The 17,743-nt window shown below is 40.3% G+C and overlaps 1 protein-coding gene across 1 annotated transcript in view; it reads left to right on the plus strand.

Moving 5' to 3' along the window:
* BMERB1 (bMERB domain containing 1) overlaps window positions 1-16,807 on the plus strand; it is a 48,230-nt gene extending 31,423 nt beyond the window's left edge. Inside the window, exons 3-6 of the mRNA XM_032703460.1 lie at window positions 8,110-8,183; window positions 10,790-10,904; window positions 12,442-12,524; window positions 13,467-16,807. Of these exons, the coding sequence (XP_032559351.1) occupies window positions 8,110-8,183; window positions 10,790-10,904; window positions 12,442-12,524; window positions 13,467-13,579 (385 nt within the window). The 3' untranslated portion in view covers window positions 13,580-16,807. The remainder of the gene's footprint in view (window positions 1-8,109; window positions 8,184-10,789; window positions 10,905-12,441; window positions 12,525-13,466) is intronic.
* The last annotated feature ends 936 nt before the right edge of the window (window positions 16,808-17,743 follow it).

Here is a 17,743-nt window from a genome sequence, read left to right on the forward strand (position 1 = left end):
GGCTGAACTCAGAAAGTAATACACTACTGCAAAGCCTGTGTACATGGAGTGTGCTGTTCTCAAGTGAGAAAAAGCAGCAATGATTGCTCTCTTTCTATGAACTAAAAGTTAATTTCAAATTTTAGTTAGTTCTTCAACCAGATAATTTATCTCTGTTTCTAGCATCTCACTAATGTAACGTTAGCAGTGATTTCTCACTGGCTTAGTGCCACGTGTGGCAACAGTGCCACACACTGAGCACCACCCTGGATAAGGGTGAGAGGGAGGAGAGGCTCAGAGATGTAAATAACAGTGGTAACTTGCTGGTTATATATTGCTTAGGAGGTGTTCTGATTTGTGCTTTCTTGGGTACTTTTGACTCTTTCTTTGCTACTTTTTCCTTTGTACTGTATATTAACCATTTTCCCTCATCTAGGGTTAAGCATGGAATTATGACTGTTTACTTATAGGTAAAGCATCTGATGCTTTTCTCTGAGTAGACACCTTGCTGTAACTGGAGTGCAAATAAATAACACCAACAAAACCAGATTTTTGTTCATGAATAGAGTTGTTGTCAGTGTTTTCTGATAAGAACCATCTTTTCATGGAAAGGAGTAATAAATCTTTTCTCCTTCACCGTTCCAGAATCTTAACAATACAGTATCACTTACTGTGATTTCCTTCGGGTTTTTTCCCCTGATTGTATCTTGCTCTAGAAACGTGGGATGCACTTCAGGATGCTGTAGAGAAGAAGGCAGTTTTGTGATGATATATATTATTCAATAAATATACATGTCAGGTTGTCAGCTACATAAGATAAAGTAAAACACCAAGGGAAACACACAGGGAAAACACCAAGTCCAGCTGTGTGAGGGATACCATGACTGTGCCACAGATACAGCCTGGTGTGGCACATGCTCTTCTGCAAGACAGGATTAAATTGTGGCTGGGACAGTGTGTCCCCACTGACCTTCCCCATCCCAAACACATTGCAATGGTGTCTCACCTGCACATATCGGGATTCCTTGAGGAAATAACCAGGAAACTGTAAGGTGGGAAATGGCTCAACATGGTTTTGTAATGAAAGCTGTCAGATGGTCAAAGCTTGAGGCTTCTGAGATCAGGGACAGCATTTCTAGGGGACTGCCATGGACCTGGGAGCCTCAAGGATGTCAGCATGCCCAGTGTAGAACTGGGAACTCCTGGAAGGTCCAGCTCTGGTGAGGGTCTCCCAGCTCTTCACATGGAAGCCTGAAATCCTCAAGAACAAGTTCTTGGACAGAACTGTGTAGTCCTGGACTAGGCACTTTAAGCTAAAAGTATAGAGCACAGCTCTCAAAGAGGAAGGAAAAATGCCTTTGTTCAGTTTGATCTCTCTGCAGACCCATCTCCTTTGCCCTGTTTGACAGCAACAAACCAACCCCAGAGGAAAACATGACATTACACTTTCAGCTGTAAAAATGGTGCATTAAAGTGCTCAGAAAGGAAAAGCATTTTTTTAGTGGTGTATAATGATAAGCATATAATTAGCAAAGTATTAATTAATTGTAGACTTACTACTTGGTAGCTGAGATGTTTATGTCTTAAAAAAGAAAAAAATATAAAAGGAGGAATCTTCATCATCATCTCTGTTAGACAGATAGGAAAATAATTCTTTAATAGAGAATTTCTTTAAATAGCATTTTCTACACTGAATATATGTTGTGCTTGTCACAAAATGCCATTAATAGAAAAGGGAGCAGCTTTATTCTTCCATTGTAGTCATTTTCAGTCCAGTAATTTAGCACTGTATTTCCAAATGTAACCTTTAATCCTAAACTGTTTTTCGTGTCCCAGTTCTTAGCTACCTGTGGTCTGGTTTGCATGAGTGGATAGTACAATCAATTGTGTCCCCTGAGACCATCATAACACATCATGTGTATACAGTATCCACAATTACTGGGGCCCATCCTTTTGCACAGTTGGTCTTCCTACAGGCAAGGATGTTCTCTAATAATGTGCAACTCTTGCCCTGTGGTATTTCACTGGTCTTTCTCACTTGCCTTCTGCTATAACTAGGAGATTATACTGATTTGTAAAGTCCTGATATGGACTTTCAGTGTTTAATTTTATACCAGATACCTTTGTATTTTTTTCAGCTTTGATAACAAATGATTGCTCTTCTGGTTTTAAAAATAAGAAAAGGTCAAACACGAAGGCAGAATAAGAAGGAAATTTATAATCAATTCTCCTAGAGACAATACACAGCCAAACCTAAAGTTTCCTCCTTGTGGTGCCTAGTAATAAAAAAGGAAACTATCAGGCAGTATAAATGAACCAGGCACAGAAGTTTGCCCTGTGCTTTTACATGCAGTCTTCTGTACACTACTGCAAAGAGGTTAGATGCTTGTGAATTTAAATCTGACTTCCCTATTGTACGTTTTTAGACAAATTAACATAGTCAGTTTTTGCCATGTGGAGAAATATTCCCTTCCACAGGGGGGCATTTTCAGGAAAGCTCCTCTTGTTCCTCTTGCAATTGACAGTCAAACTTCATAGCTGGCAGAGGAGATGGCCAAACTCAAGAGAATTTAGCAATGTCAGTGAAAATGAAAAACAGACAGCTTCTTTAGACACTGTTCTGAATTTCTGGGAAATATACCTTAAATATGACCCTCCAGGGACTGAAATTTTCAAGTCCTGCCATCTTCAATTCTTTGAAAGGACAGCTGAATTACAACATTACTTTGCAAGCTGTGGTCCAGCGCTTCCATCCACTGTTCCTCCAGCAGAGAGCACTTTTAACGAGAGAAGTTAGACACACATACTCTAATAGTTCAAGTTGATCATAGGACTCTGATTTGTAACCTGACCTGCCAAGCAGGCTGGTCAGCAATCTGTTACCTTCATTGCCAGCTGTGTGTCTTCCAGCCTGAGCAGCACCAGGTGCTGAGCTAAATAACAAGGTGATAAACACACATCATAATGATTCAAACAACGTGTTCTATATTCATTAAATGCTGCCTGTGATTTTGCAGATTTAGAATTAGAAGCTTTAAGTAGCTCAGCTGAGTTGACAGGGACAAAATGGAGTCAAATGTAGAAGAGGGGCATCAGATGGGGATCAGTCTCTTCTCTCACAGAACAAGCAACAAGACAAGAGGAAATGGCCTCAAGTTGCACCAGGGGAGGTTTAGATTGGATGTTAGGAAAAATTCCTTGACTGAAAGGGTGATCAGGACTTGGAACAGGCTGCCCAGGGAAGTGGTGAGGCCACCATCCCTGGAAATGTCCAAAAAACATGTAGATGTGGCACTTGGGGACATGGGGAAGTGCTGAGTTAACAGTTGGACTCTATAATCTAAGGGGTATTTTCCAACCTTAACAATTCTATGATTCTATAAACTTATTGTGTTCTTGTATTTCAAGAATACTTTCAGCATTGCAGATTCCCCACAGCTTTGGCAAAGCTTTAAACTCCTGCAGTCCCCAAAGGCAGCCACCACTGGAGTCCCTCAGATCTGCATCTTGACAACACATCACTGTCAACATCTGCCAACAGATCTCTGTCTCTAGAAAATCTCTTTATTTCTACAGATCTCTCTACATCAGTCCCCCAAATTTCTCTGTCACTACTGGCTGCTCTTTGCTGGTGTTCAGCATAATCATTGGTGACACCACCAAGGAGATTATCTTCTTACCCCTCTGTTGAGACCTTCTTCAGACACAACATAACCATGTCAACTTGTGACTTAGCATGACACCTGATTCTTAGGCCATCTCCTAGACTGGCACTATCAAAGTCTTCAGAAACTCCAGCAATTACAAGCATTTTACTCCTGGGACAGGAATATATTAAAACAAAACTAAAAATAACCTAAGTGCCTGCAAACCCTCTTGGAAGTGAGGGAATGAAACCAACCAAACTGCTCTACCTTCCTTTTTTAACTTCAAGCCCTTTAATGCAATAACAAAACAAAAGAATCTCAGACCTCCTCTCACAGTCATGCTAGAGGGAACACAGATCTATTCATAGCTTTGAAAGTCATTCAGCAAAGGCAGAAGCTCTCTAGACACACTGAACTGCTCTGCTCATTCTGAAATCAATGAAAAAGATACCTGATGCTTATGTAGCTGTTATTAATAGTTCTTACTCTCAGGTATTAATTATTTGTCTGTCCTGTTGGCTGTCTTTTTTTCTTTAGCTGACCATTAAGGTGAGTGTTTAGTGGTTTTCCTACAATCTTTTACTGTAATTTTTGCTCTTTTCCTGTCCGTGTCTCTAGATGGTACCTAGGTCTTACACTGGGTAAAAAAAATTTGTTTTGTTTCCTTGGCTAAAAAGAATTTAGAAGAATTTAGCTGTTAAGGAATAATTTCTATTGAAGCAAAACAATTGTTCTGTGTCTGGTACAGAATGTTTCAAGTCCTGCCTCCCATTATCTTCCACAGCCTTTGAGACCTGCCAAGGCACAGCTGAATGGGAGGTCTCCTCCCTGTTTCCATGCCCTGCTCCCCCTCAGTCCAGATGGTGCACAGCAGAGGTGACTCATGCTGTCACCTCACTTGTGGATTATATGGGAATGACAGTGCCCGGAGCATTCTCCTGGTTACTGGACCACAGAAACATGGAATGGGGCTGAGTCACTGTGCCAGATTACTGCAGACTCTTCCGACCCACTTATTTTCCTGTCATTTTGTGACATGTTTAGAAAATCTTTTGCTTAGGCTGTTTATTCATTATGAGCTTTTTTTTTTTTTTTTTTTTTGGCAAACAGAGAATCAGCTTTTAGGTTTTGATGATATAGCTCGAAATACCAAGAGAGAAGAGAATAATACGTACTTATGTGGTATCTCCAGGCATACAGAGGGTGTTTTGCAATAAGCCATCAACAAAGAGAAAAGCAGAATTGCAGGCAGCGTGTCAGGAATACATGAAAGCACACTGAGAATTCATCCCTAGTTCAATACTATTGCAATTGCTCCAGGAATGGGTTTGGGCTCTTCAGAAGAGAAATGTTTTATCATACTCATAACTCATGTGTTTAAGATTCCTGGGCAGACATTTAAAGCCCAGCTCTGGAGGAAAAACTGCCATATTGTGACTGCCTTTTGCTGCACTGATGTTTTTTCTACAATGTGAAAAATGATTTCACAGGGACTGGAAAGAGTGTATTATCTATTCCAGAGAACAGAGCTCAGCAAAGGCTGGTTGTATATTGCAAATTCTATGCAAATGTCTCCAGCAGCTTTGCAGGTGCCGTTCCAGTCCCTTTCCCATGTTGGATCTGTAAGGGAAAAGCTGTTGCATTCTGCACAGATCAACAACCTCACTGTGCTGCCTTCCTTCAAGAAAGCACCAGGTACACGGGGAGAGTAACAGTGCTTTTGAATGAGCTGGACAAGAGTCTGTGTGACTTCTCCTCCAGCCTGTCTTGCACTGATAGATTTGACTTCTAGGAGAGAACATGCTGCAAAATCAGAGAAGCTGTTTCTCCAGCTTCTCTGTCAGTTAAGGGACCCAAAGCAGTTTTGTTTTCTCTATTTTGCAGATTGCTGCTCCCCTTAAGATTTCCAAAAGCCCTTTTTACTTCCTAGAGAGGTCTGACAGTTATACAAACATGCTCTCAGTCAAACCCTTATGAGTATCCAGCTTTCAAATGAGAAATCCACTGGGATTTTTTCAGAAGCAGCATTAACTTCTCCTGAGACTCCTGTAACTGCTCACACCCAACCAGAGCTAAGAGGGAAAAGAGGAAGGTTCATAGTACCTATACAGACTGAATGGCCTTCCAAGAGCTTTCCTTCCCAGGAACTCTTCTTCTTCCCTTTTCTTTGAGGCCAAGAAGGTGACTCTTGCCCAAGACAGCAACTGGGGCCCTACATTCAGTATTATTTGCTAGCAGACGTGGCATGTGGTTTAGAGTTACAGGCAACTAGAGCTCCTGCTTTCGTTAAGTCAGATGGATGAAGCCTTAACATGGTCCCATATCTGGTTTGGTTTTTTTTTTTACTCTTCCACTAATTGGCACGATGGAGTGGATGAAACACAAAGGCTGTTTGACACAGATGGGAAGAAAGATGTCCCATGTGCTTAAGGGGATTGGTGCAGATGGCAGGTTTAGTTTTTTTCTGTCATCAAAATGCACTAGCCTACAGAACTGGGGCTCTGGAGAGGTCATCTGGCTTATGACTTTTGGAATTCAGATTGTCACAGAGCTGTTGCAGCCTTTAAGTGCTTTGGCCACATATTTACTTCTCTCCTGTGAGTTACAAGGCAGGAACAACGTTTAGACCTCAGGAAAAAGGTACTAAGAATATAGGTGGAGAGTACCAGCTCCATGCTCTGCAGTCAAATTACAAAATACAGCCAAAATAATGGGGAGGAAGTGCAACTACAGTTGCATTACAAGGCCACTACCTTTGCCAGAGATTGGGCACAGGGACTGTAGGGACTACTGAACATTAATGATCTTGCTCACTTGGAACATACTGCCAATGATATTTTAAATTGCTGCAAATCCTTGGAGAAGAGCAGTGCCATTAGCTTTTGGGAGTTCCCTAAGGAAGGCAGGGAGCCAAACTGATACAGTAAAATATTTTAATTAGTATCTTTCAGAGCTTCCCAGAATGAAGCCAAATCTACTCAATGAAGGAAAAAAAAAAATCCTCTCTCTGTCCATCATGGAGAACTCACTGTTCTCTTGACTAGTTGAGAGTCTGGCCCTTAAATATCATTTGAATACAGCAGTTTAATATTGACCATTTCTTGTCAAGAAACATCATCTTTGCTAACCATGGTCACTTTACTCAAATATATTAACCTGACACCCAAACTGCAAGAACATTGAATAGATAAGGAGCTTTGAGGCTTGCTCATATCCCAGCACATTTTGTGTAGTGATTCTCCTGAGAGGACAGCGTTTAATATTGTTAATTGATAAAAGTAATTTCAGTACCATTTAGCATGATGGATCTCAAGAGTAAAACAGGCTTTGCTTGTGATGAGCATGAATAATATGGGGAGCCTAAGTAAGAATAGTAATCAGTAAAATCATCTCTGCCTAAACACATACAGCAGTGAACCAGGCACTAGCTCTGAGGCCAACATGCTGATCTTCCCAATAAAACTGAGCCTTCCAAGACAGATGGATAGTGGGAGAGCAGATCCTCAGTGGAGGTGCCAGGGTACATGAACAAGGAAAAGTGATCAGCAATAAGGATTATTATGAGAGATATTCCACTGTCATAGTTTGGGATGAGAGAGGTAAAAAGGCAGCAGGAATAGCTGTCATAGCACAATGAAAGTAGCAGAACAGGCAAGACAGAGTTAACCAAAGCAGCAAATAATAAAAGGAACATGTTTTACTAACATGAGGAAAGCAGCTGAAGGACAGCTCCCTGCAGAGACCAGCGTTCTGTGCAGAGGTAACAGGGAGAATAAAAGCTCCCAGGTTGTGATTAAAATCTTATTTGTGCCAGAAACACCTGCTTTTCCCACTCCTCACTTAATTCAATAATTTGGCTGCATTTATCCTTTGGGTGCTCACTCTCACGTACTCCAGTCCCTCAGCTCTGCTCTCTTGAAACACCACAGTGACAACCCATGTTCTGATGGCACTTCAGCTGCCTCCAGGTACTCAGGCAACAGGCAAATCCACCCTTCAGGCACAGGATTGGGAAAGAAGAGCTCTGAGACCCCTGGGCAAGGACAGTGTTGATGACATCCAAGTTGAGAACGTACAATTGATCCCAAAGGCTGGTTTTCACACTCTTAGTGTGATTTCAGAATGGAATCCCCTCATGCAGCCCTTGGAGCCAACACCTGAGCCTTGGCTGCCAATATGGATGAGACATTAAAATAAAACGTTTGCCAGGAAGCTAATGCTGAAGGGTGCTACCTTCCAGGGGGATAATTCAGTATGGCAGCTCTCAGGAGAGGTATCAGTTTCAATTAGAACTGAAGGTGCAGTTTCTGCTAATGTTGCAATTTATTTTCTTTTTAAGCTGTCTTCTGTGTCTTAACATTAATGGACTTTCTGCACACATGAAGGATTTGAAACATTCAACATCAACCATGGAGGACATTCACCCACAGCACAAGACCTCAAAATAGATAAATGCCAAATTATGCTTTTTCTGTTTCTGCAGGATGGATGACATCCAGCTGTGCAAAGACATTATGAACCTTAAGAAAGAGCTGCAGAGTTTGGTAGCAATCCCAGGTAATGGCTATTTCCATCAGTATTAGGATAATACTTGTGTTCCTGACACCAACCCCTCCCGTGCATCACCCACCTCCGCCCCTAATAGAATTTCTTCCCACCAAGGTTGAGTTTCATACCTCTTTCCTCTAGTCCTTTCTTTTTCTTCCCATTTTCCTGCCCAGCTTTCAGCTCCTGGCCTCTAAATTTTTTTCCATGCTGTATTTCACTGCTCCCATGGCAGCAACCCTGCAAATATCACTCAAACAAGGTGCATATTTCCTTAGTTCTTGTGTTCTCTAGGGAACCAAGGGGCACAGAGATTGTTAGAAAAGGCAGTGCTGAGATATCAGAGATAAAAGGGGGAAGGGAGAGGGATTTATAATCACTACTGTGAATGTGATTGATTTTTTTTCCTTGTCACACCTGTAGTTAAATCACTCATAGGAAGCAGGTCTACTCTGAAACCACACGTTCTTAGCTGTGTAAGGACTTTTGCCCTGCTTTGCATCCAACAGAAGTTGATTCATAATATTGCTTACTTTTTCTTTCTTTATACTTCTTAGTTACTTATGGGACATATTTTAAATTTTTGATAACACTGTGGGTTCATCATTGGTTTAAATGGAAAGGATTATTATAACCCTAGAAAATAACTTCACCTAGAAAATAACCCTTGCTTCACCTCTTCAAATCTGCAAGCTTTCCTGGCCCTACTTTTAATTTACAGTTAGGGTTGACCAGTTCTCATTCTTTTGGTGTTCTTGTTGCTTGGGGTTTTTTTTTCAATCTTTTAGAAACTATTTTCCAGTCACAAGCCTTAAACAGAGATCCACAAACAGCAGGTTCTCCTTAGCACTTTGCAAACCTCAGCAAACTTAAGAATCAAGTATGTGCAGTTCCAGCAGCAGCATCTTTAGGCAGAATCACAAGAATAGCTTGGTCATAACAAAGACAAAGCAGCTGCTGCCAGTAACACAGCACTAAGTGCTGACACAGCACGTGCCCAACCTAGAAAAACACCTTCCAGAAATGGGTTAATTCACAGTATCTCCATCATATTTTTCCTCTTAGTATACAGGTTTTGCATAGAGATCTGCTCTTTGCTTTCAGCAGACACAGTTCAGCCAATTTCAGTAGACATGGAATCAATCTTTTAGTACACAGAATATGCAGTACTTTCCCACAGTTCAGATTGCATATATTTGGCACAAAGGATATAATGAGAGAGAGCACATCTCAACTAGGAAAAGGATAGACTTAAAGGAAGTAGAAAGTAGCTTTTACTCAAAAGTGGGGAGCCCTTACTCCATAGACATAAGAGGCAAAGCAAGAAAAAGCAGTGATTTCTGAGCATTCTTTTTTTTTCAGGTACAAATTCAGCATTAATTACAGGAATTCTCCCTAGGTAACAATTTAGAGGCCTTTAAATCTTCATAGCAGTCAATAACCACCTTCCTTTATCACTTCTAAAAGATAAACCACAGAAAAGATATCCCAGGCAATGAAACCTTAGGTTACATTACAAATGTACAATTCTGAGATTTAGACTACTGAATTCCATTGTCTTAAAAACATAATCAGGGTGCTTTTATCTTGTTTATTAAGGAATGAATTTATTGCAGAAGTTCCTAGCAGTAAGCATCCTGAAGCCTATGATCCAAAATTAAGCTTTATTAAACAATTGTTTTCAAGTGTCTGATCCATTTTTAAAGTATCTTATAGCTTAAATCAGCAGACATAACATAGCTCAGATGCATCAGACTGCAGGCAGCTTGCCCTTCTCCCCACAGCTCTTATTGTACTGAATTGTAAAACTTTCTAAACACAGTTCTACTGCTCAAAACTAAAATTCTTTATTTAATGCAAAGTGTCTTCACAGCTAATCAAAATCTTCAGCTTAAGGAAATCTGTGAGCTCGGATTTGCCTCTGGCTTTCTCACCTCTCCTCCACTTCCTCGGTTTGAAGATTTCTGCCTTAAATGCAGAACAGCTCTGTAATCCTAACAGTCACAACTCTTAGTTTGTGACAGGCACATCTTTCATGTCACAAATATTTTTGTTTATAGACAACCTAGCCATTACAGACTGGCCAATTAACAAGCATATATATTACTTACTCAGATTTTTGAAGTATAGGGAAAATAAACTTCCATTTATTTTTCCACACTTTACAGTTGGTGCTATTTGTGTGGATTTGCAGCTCTCCTGCCTTACCAGAGTAGAAAAAACATGTTGTAGTCAACAGCCAAAACCTGTCTTGAAATGCAGAGAAATGGTTCCTTTTGGTGTGATCTCATTTCCCCTGAGGTCAAAGAGAGTTTATACCATGGATTTTAACAAAGCATCCTGGACTGTTTTCTTGCCAAAGCTTTTAAAAAAATTGAAAGCAATGCCTTACAGGGTAATTGAATGTTAAATGTAGGCTTGGCAAGCCCCGTGGGGTCTTCAGACCATTAAGCTGATCAGGCTCAACAGCAGCAAGTGGAAGAGAGCAAAGAGGCAGCGACCAGGCTTGCTGGGGTTTGGCCACTCATGTCTGAAGAACCATTGGCTTCAATCAGCAATTCATTCTTGGGCAGCTGCAGTGTCCAAAGTAATAGTCTCTTTTCTCTGTTTTTGACCAGAAAAAGAAAAAACAAAGATGGAGAAACAAAGAGAGGATGAACTGATTCAGAAGATTCATCGGCTGGTACAAAAAAGAGATTTCCTCGTAGATGATGCAGAGGTGGAAAGATTACGGTAAGAACCAGGAGTGAGATTCCACAAGCCTACTACTACACTGGATGGAGTGACAAAATTTATATGAAGATTAATGAGAGAGAATTGGTCCTTCAAAACAACTCTCCAAGTGAAAAGCCTCCTCCTGGTTCCATAGGAAAATCATTAGAATTAGATTACTCTACTTACAACTACAGTGGGGCTTGTTCTCTTATTTTCCTAACAGAAAGTGTCTGGGCATTTGTCATTTAAAAGAAAAGGATTTTGCTGCTACCAGAGAATCCTCCATCTAAAGTCCACCTTTTTTTAAAATTATTATTCATGTGGTCAGATTTGATTATTACTATTCCCACTGTGTCATCAGGGAGTGGCAGGGGGAAAGCACTCACTAGCACAGCTGTACCTAACCTAAAACACTAAACCATAAGCAACAGAAGGGTCACATCTCAGTAGCTTAGCTCAAAGGTGTTGAGAGACTTGTAACCTTCCTTAAAAGTTAATTTCCAGCTTTTGCTGGAAATCCCGACACCCAAACCCAATGTTTTGTTTAAGATCCACTCTACAAAGTCAGTTTTGCTATTACCTCCCCCTCTCTTTCAACAGTAGAGACTCAATCCATTTATCCAAAATGACAGTATCTCCTCCAACACATTTAAATTCTAAGCAAGGAGAGGATAAAAGGAAGCTTTCCAGAGTCCTGCAGCTGATCAAAGAGAGCTGGCCAAAGGCAGCAGCTGACAAGCAGCCTGAGCTAGAAATACAACCAGGAGCTCTCACTGCAGGTTCCACATGCACAGCACAGCAGCTCAGCAGCAGCCTGGACACAAAACCTAAGGCTGGGCTCCTGCAAATGTCCTGCTGGGCACTGTGCAGGTGTGATCCATCAGCGTCCACTGACACCTGCAGCAGGACCTGAGGCTTTTCTGTAACTCTGATAATAAAATCTGCTTTTCTTCTAAAGCAAGATTTTCTATCAGCACCCTGTTAATGTTTCAGTAACAGCCAGGGAACTAACACAGAAGTGTTGTCAGTACCTACAATCAGGGCTAACAACACAGTCCTTTTATTTTGGGCCTAATGCTGTCAACTTCAGGCAAAGAGAAACATGCTTAGGTTTGATAACCTCCAACAGCAGAAGACCAGGAGATCCAGTGTTTAGTCTAAGCAGGCCTTTTAACAAACAGCACAAGCACAGCAAGAAGTATCCTCTGCTTCACTTGGGCAGGAAGCAGGTGAAGCACTTGGGAGGCCAACTTAAAAATAGGTGATCCACTACAGCTTCAATCTGCTGACTGGGGAATACAATGAATTCAGTGCTATTAGAGACAAATAAAGAACCTCAGGGAGAATTCCCTCTCAATTCTACAAGAAGTTTGTTACTGTTTTCATTTAGGTAAATATTTTGCTTTTTAATATGCAGAAAAATTAAGTGTTTCTAAAAAGAATAAAGAAGTTAATTGTTTACTAGTGACCTGATCCTAGCTGCTCTAGCTTTTACTGTCCCATTTACAGAGAAAACTCTCATTTCTGCAACATTTATTTTCCTTCTTTCCACCAGGGAGAAAGAAGAAGACAGAGAGATGGCCGAGTTCCTTCGTACCAAGTTAAAACCCATAGACAAAGCAACACAGTCTCCTACCAGTGAGTTCCTAAACATTAAGAAAAAAACAAGAACAAACAAAAAACTCCAAAGACAAATAGATAAAAGAGCATTTTCAAAGGGCATGCTGGGCCAGCCTCTGGCAAAAAGGCCAGGTTAAGCTACCCAGTCACCTATGGCCACTTGCAGATTGCTTTGTATGTTTTAAATATGCAAAGTATAAAAGTTCTCAGGTTGATTTTGGCCTGTCTCAAGCTGAGCTCTTAGGCAGGGAGGTTGTAAAGTGAGAGTGGTGCCCTTCCTATAAAGTGACTTTGGTGCCACTCTGCACAGACAAAGTAATGCTCCAGAGTTTCCAGAGGGACTGGAATGACTGTGAAGTTCAGGGTTGGAAAGAGACATTTTAAGATGCATCAATAATTATTTGCACCCCCTTAGTCACAGGGAGCATGACTAATCTCCCTTGTTAGTTTACTTTATTGTCATTGCTTTTAAATGCAGTTTTAGAGGCAATGAGTTTCTTTTCACTCCAAAAAATGAAAACCTACCTTTATCTTGTTCTTCTAATTATAACATCCAAGTTGATGAGAGAATAAATTCTAGCAATATTTTTGTTCTCCAGCTCCTTAGTTATTGGGAGCTAAACACAGTAAGAGGATTTTGTGAAAGGATCTGTTATCTGACTCTATGGCTGTGAAAAGGGACACCTGGCTTGAAGAAGATGCAAGTTCACCCTCCCATTCAGAGGTCTGGATTCTTTAGCCCCTCTTAACACCCTTCCCTGAAGGGATAAGACTTCCTGAGCAGTTTCAAACCACATACCAGCTTGGTTACCACCCAAGTGTATTGTTCAAACAAAGGGTTGAAAAATTCAGGAAGGATGGGGAGAGAGAGCAGGAAAGATTTGCATCCCTTACCAGGAGCAGGAAGAAATGGTTTGACCAGCTCTTGGTTCTGATGGTGTCCTGTTTTGAACCTTGCAGGCAGCCCAGCAGAAAAGAAGGCAGAACCTCCTCCAAGCAAGCCCACCATTGCCAAAGCGGGGTTGGCAATTATTAAAGATTGTTGTGGGGCCACACAATGCAACATCATGTAGCTCTGGGCTTTCTACCCTGTCTGTCTCTTCAATGTTTTCACTGAATGGAACTGTCTGGTGAGGGGAAACAACAGCATCCTGCTAATGGAGTCAAGAGCACTGGTACAACAGTAATGGATTGTACAATGGCAGGTTCTTCACTGTTGCATGGATCACTCACGCATGCCTAAACCAAGAAATCTATATAGTGGCTGTCCAGGGACCAGAAGAGATCAGTTGTAGAGTCAGAAACACCCCAGTGATACAAGTGAATGAAAAGAGGGTATATTTTATCCACTAAGGTGTAAACCAGCAATTTTAATAGGCTAAGACTATAAGAATTTGTACTTTTTCCCCTGTGACTAACTGCACTCAAAATTTGCTGAACTATCCTATTCTGGTTACTTTTCACAACAAAAGCCACAAGTAACAATGCTGTATATAGCACAACTGATAGATGAAGCAACTTTAAGATAACTGATGTTGCATACAAAATACTTGCCAAACTTGTATGATGTTCAACTACTTTGCTGTGGAGCTTCACTTCAAATTCTTCCTAAAGAATGAGATCAGTGACAAGGATGCTGCAAGTAGCTACAGATTTTTATATCCCAAATGATTTCTGAATTACTCAAGTCAAATTAATATTGCTTGCACCAGGGGAAATAAATCTCTGGCAAAGCTTTAGCAAGCACAGCTACAGGAATCTGCAAATAGATGATGCAGCCCAAAGTTGTGTCACTTCTGTTTTAGGTCTCTGCCTCACAGGGGGTCAGAGAAATGTTCACCCAGACAGTTTCATCCACTTTTAGAAGCTACATGCAGTAGGAGATTACACATCACTGGGAGGTTGCTGGGAGAAGAGTAGAAGACAAACAAAATGTAACTAACATTTAAACAATGCTTTAAAACAAGTATTAATTGTATATTTTGTGACCATAAGAAATATAAACTATCAAGCACAGGAAGACACAAACCACCCAAGACAAATTACCACAAAACAAATATGCAAATGCATAAGTAGATATTTGTGGCAGAAAAATCACATTCTATACAAAATGGGTTTAAAATTAAGGGAAATACAGAAAGACTTATCTGTGTTTCACCATTAAATGTGTTTCTGGTCTCTATGCAGATTAAAGCTTGTGGAATCTAATATCTTTATATTAGCTGTCAGTAGCTGGTTTGTCTGTGTGATGGTATTCCATATAAATGTACTGTGATAGGTGTAAATAGTAAAATAAACTTATATGGATCTAGTGTGAAAATCTCAGGCTTAGAAATAACAAACAGATAGCAAAAAGTTCCTAGAATAAAGTTTCACAAGAGGAACTTCCATTTTGTGAAGCCAGCTAAGTGAAGTGTGTGCTTATATACAAAGGAACCACAGTATAGGAAAGGAGAAAAAATTAACAGCAGTTACCCCAAAAAGGATAAACAGTTATTTTTTTAGAGAGAAAAAAATACCTTATTAAGATTCAAGGCAATAGACACCATCTAAAGTAACTCAGACTATCCTTGTACAGAGTAAACCTAATCCCTAGCACAGACTGATTCGATGAAAAACATTTGTATTTCCAGAATAATTTGTTTCAGTATTCCAGACTCGCTTGAGACAAGGAACCTATATCACAAAGTTCCTTAAGGTTTAAGGATCAAAGAGGAAAAAAGAAAAAAAGGTTTCCACTAAGACATGAAGCACTTTAATTACTTTGACCAAAGATGGAGAAAAGAGAACAAAGGCTGAGTAGTCAGATACAGTTATTGCATCCTTGTTGATACATGTGGCATCACACTGTTAACATCTACAGCACCCGTGTGCATTAACAGGGACAGGGAAAACTGCTTGTAGGGGACAATATACACTAGGGGGAAAGAATCACCCCCTGGCTTCTGTAAAATTCAACAGCCTCTTGAATTTGCTGGTGCCCAGTTAAGACATCAGGAGTTATCAGTAACTTCAGGCAAGAGGCAGATGTCCAGTGCCATTAATAAAGGCAAATGGAAGTCAGGGAAAAAGTGAAGCACCAAACTTCAAGCTTTAGGAGGATCAGCTGGTAAGTCAAGGGTCCAGAAGGACTTTGCACAGGGTTTTTAAGGCACAAGGTGAATTCTGTACATCAGTGTTTTAACCAGGCTGTGCTGATGATTGGGCTGATCCCTACATGCTGCACAGAATTCAGTTTCTTGGGAAGAAAAGTGAGATGGGTACAATGTAAGTTTCCATGAAAATATTTCATTAACAGGAAACAGACATTCCTGGGATGCAACACAGGAGGAGGCTACAGAGCCCTGCCCTTTAATTAAAGCAAAGAAGAAACACAGCAGGTATGAATGTGCAAGATTTCTACAGTTCAGCACTGGCAGCCAGTGCCCCAAAGGGACTTGAACTGCACCAGTGTTCATGAGAGTGAGCTTCATTTTCAGAAGTTCTACCCTGGCTCAGCTGAAAGGCTTTCTGTGTGTTTTAGTTTTTAATTAACAAATGCTTTGTTTCTGTTGTTATTTGGGTGGGTTTGAACAACTTGCCTGCAGTGCACCAGTGGTTCCTTTAGAAGTGGGTCAGTGATGCTGCTCAGCAATAAACTCTTGGGTCTTTTAGACTGAGGTCAGATTCTCAGCTGTGTTCATCACTGGCTTACAGTGCTGTCCATCCAGAACACAGCAGAGCCCTAATGGCTTATGTCCAAGAAAATGGTTGCAATTAAACAAATTAAACTTGGGAAGGAATTAAGTGTAAAAATCTTGGTCCTCATTTTTAAAAAAAATCAGACTAAATCACTGAATGTCCCAAAAGCAATCAGAGGCTTTATAACTTGCATGAGTCTGTGAACATGACACATTATAGAACCCCCCATATATAAAAGGAGAATATCAGACAAGTATCTTACAGGTGACTATCTGGAGTAACCGGCATCATTTCAGAGTTGATTTTCAGATATCAATTACTCTCTGCAAAGAGGGACATTGATGGACTGCAGCACCCAAAATCTCTTCTGGAAATCCTGGCTGTTTATCACTTCAGAAAGAAGGCAAGGCATTGGAAAAAGAAGAAAATGTGAGGTGGATTTGACACTCTGGTAAACATGACTGTGTTCAGGAAAGGAGACAAAAGTGCTGAAGTGCTATTTGTACAGATCACCAATTCTACCAGCAAGTGGTTCTCTTGTACCTTCCCCTAGGCCTACTGAATCTCTTCCAAGTTAAACATGTTTCCAAATAAACTAAGCTGCTGTGTTATACTAAGCATTTGTTTCTTCCTGTTATTGAAGGAAATCAGCAGTTGTGGAGGGGACTGGGATGCACTTCCTGAGCTGCTACACTTTTCAAAAAGAATAGGGTTACTATTCTGCAAGACAGGAACATTTATCTAAGTTAGTGATGCTACTATATAAAGGATCTTCTCACTGAAAAAAACCAAAACCCAATCTCAGAAAACACATGCAACACTGTCAGCAGTAATCAGCAAAAAGAGGAAAAAACAAACAATATCTTAGATATTCTAGAGGTGAGGCAGCTAAGCATTAGATAGGACTAGTCAAGCATATCTAAAAAAGGCCTTAAACTGGCCTATCCTAGTGAAGCCTTTTTTAATCTACAGAAAACTCTCAGAAATAACACCCTGAAGTGGCATTTCAGAAATTTCTTATAAATTGAGAATGCCATTTTGATCAATCTGCTTTCTATGGCATATGTATAGTACTTGAACTATGATTTTTTCTGATTTTATTCATCTATGTAATATTAAATATCAAAATAGTCTATACAAGAAGGAATACTACATTAAAAGTAATGTATGCTGGAAAGATGCTATTAATAGAAACAGAAGTTAAACCATAGCTCCCCATGCAACACATCTGTCCTGTTACATCATGGCAGGCAAAACAAGCCATAGTCACTTTAGACAAAAAAAGAATTTCCATCATGACTTCTATGACTTCTGAAAGCTTTTTACTAACTGAAAACAGATGGCTTAAAATAAAGTGAGAAGGAAAGAAGTGGGAATGTTTGCAGCACAACACCGAATCAGCATTTCCAATCAAACTCACCTTTTAAAGGTAATCACATACCAAGTGCTATGAGGCATTTTACTCATTCATAGACTTAAAAACATTTCACAGCTACTGAAAAAAATGCAATTACAGAGTGATGATTATAAGGTTGGTGGTGTTGCTATAGAAAGTT

This window comes from Chiroxiphia lanceolata, chromosome 16 (assembly GCF_009829145.1).
Source record: "Chiroxiphia lanceolata isolate bChiLan1 chromosome 16, bChiLan1.pri, whole genome shotgun sequence".
Classification (NCBI taxonomy): domain Eukaryota; kingdom Metazoa; phylum Chordata; class Aves; order Passeriformes; family Pipridae; genus Chiroxiphia; species Chiroxiphia lanceolata.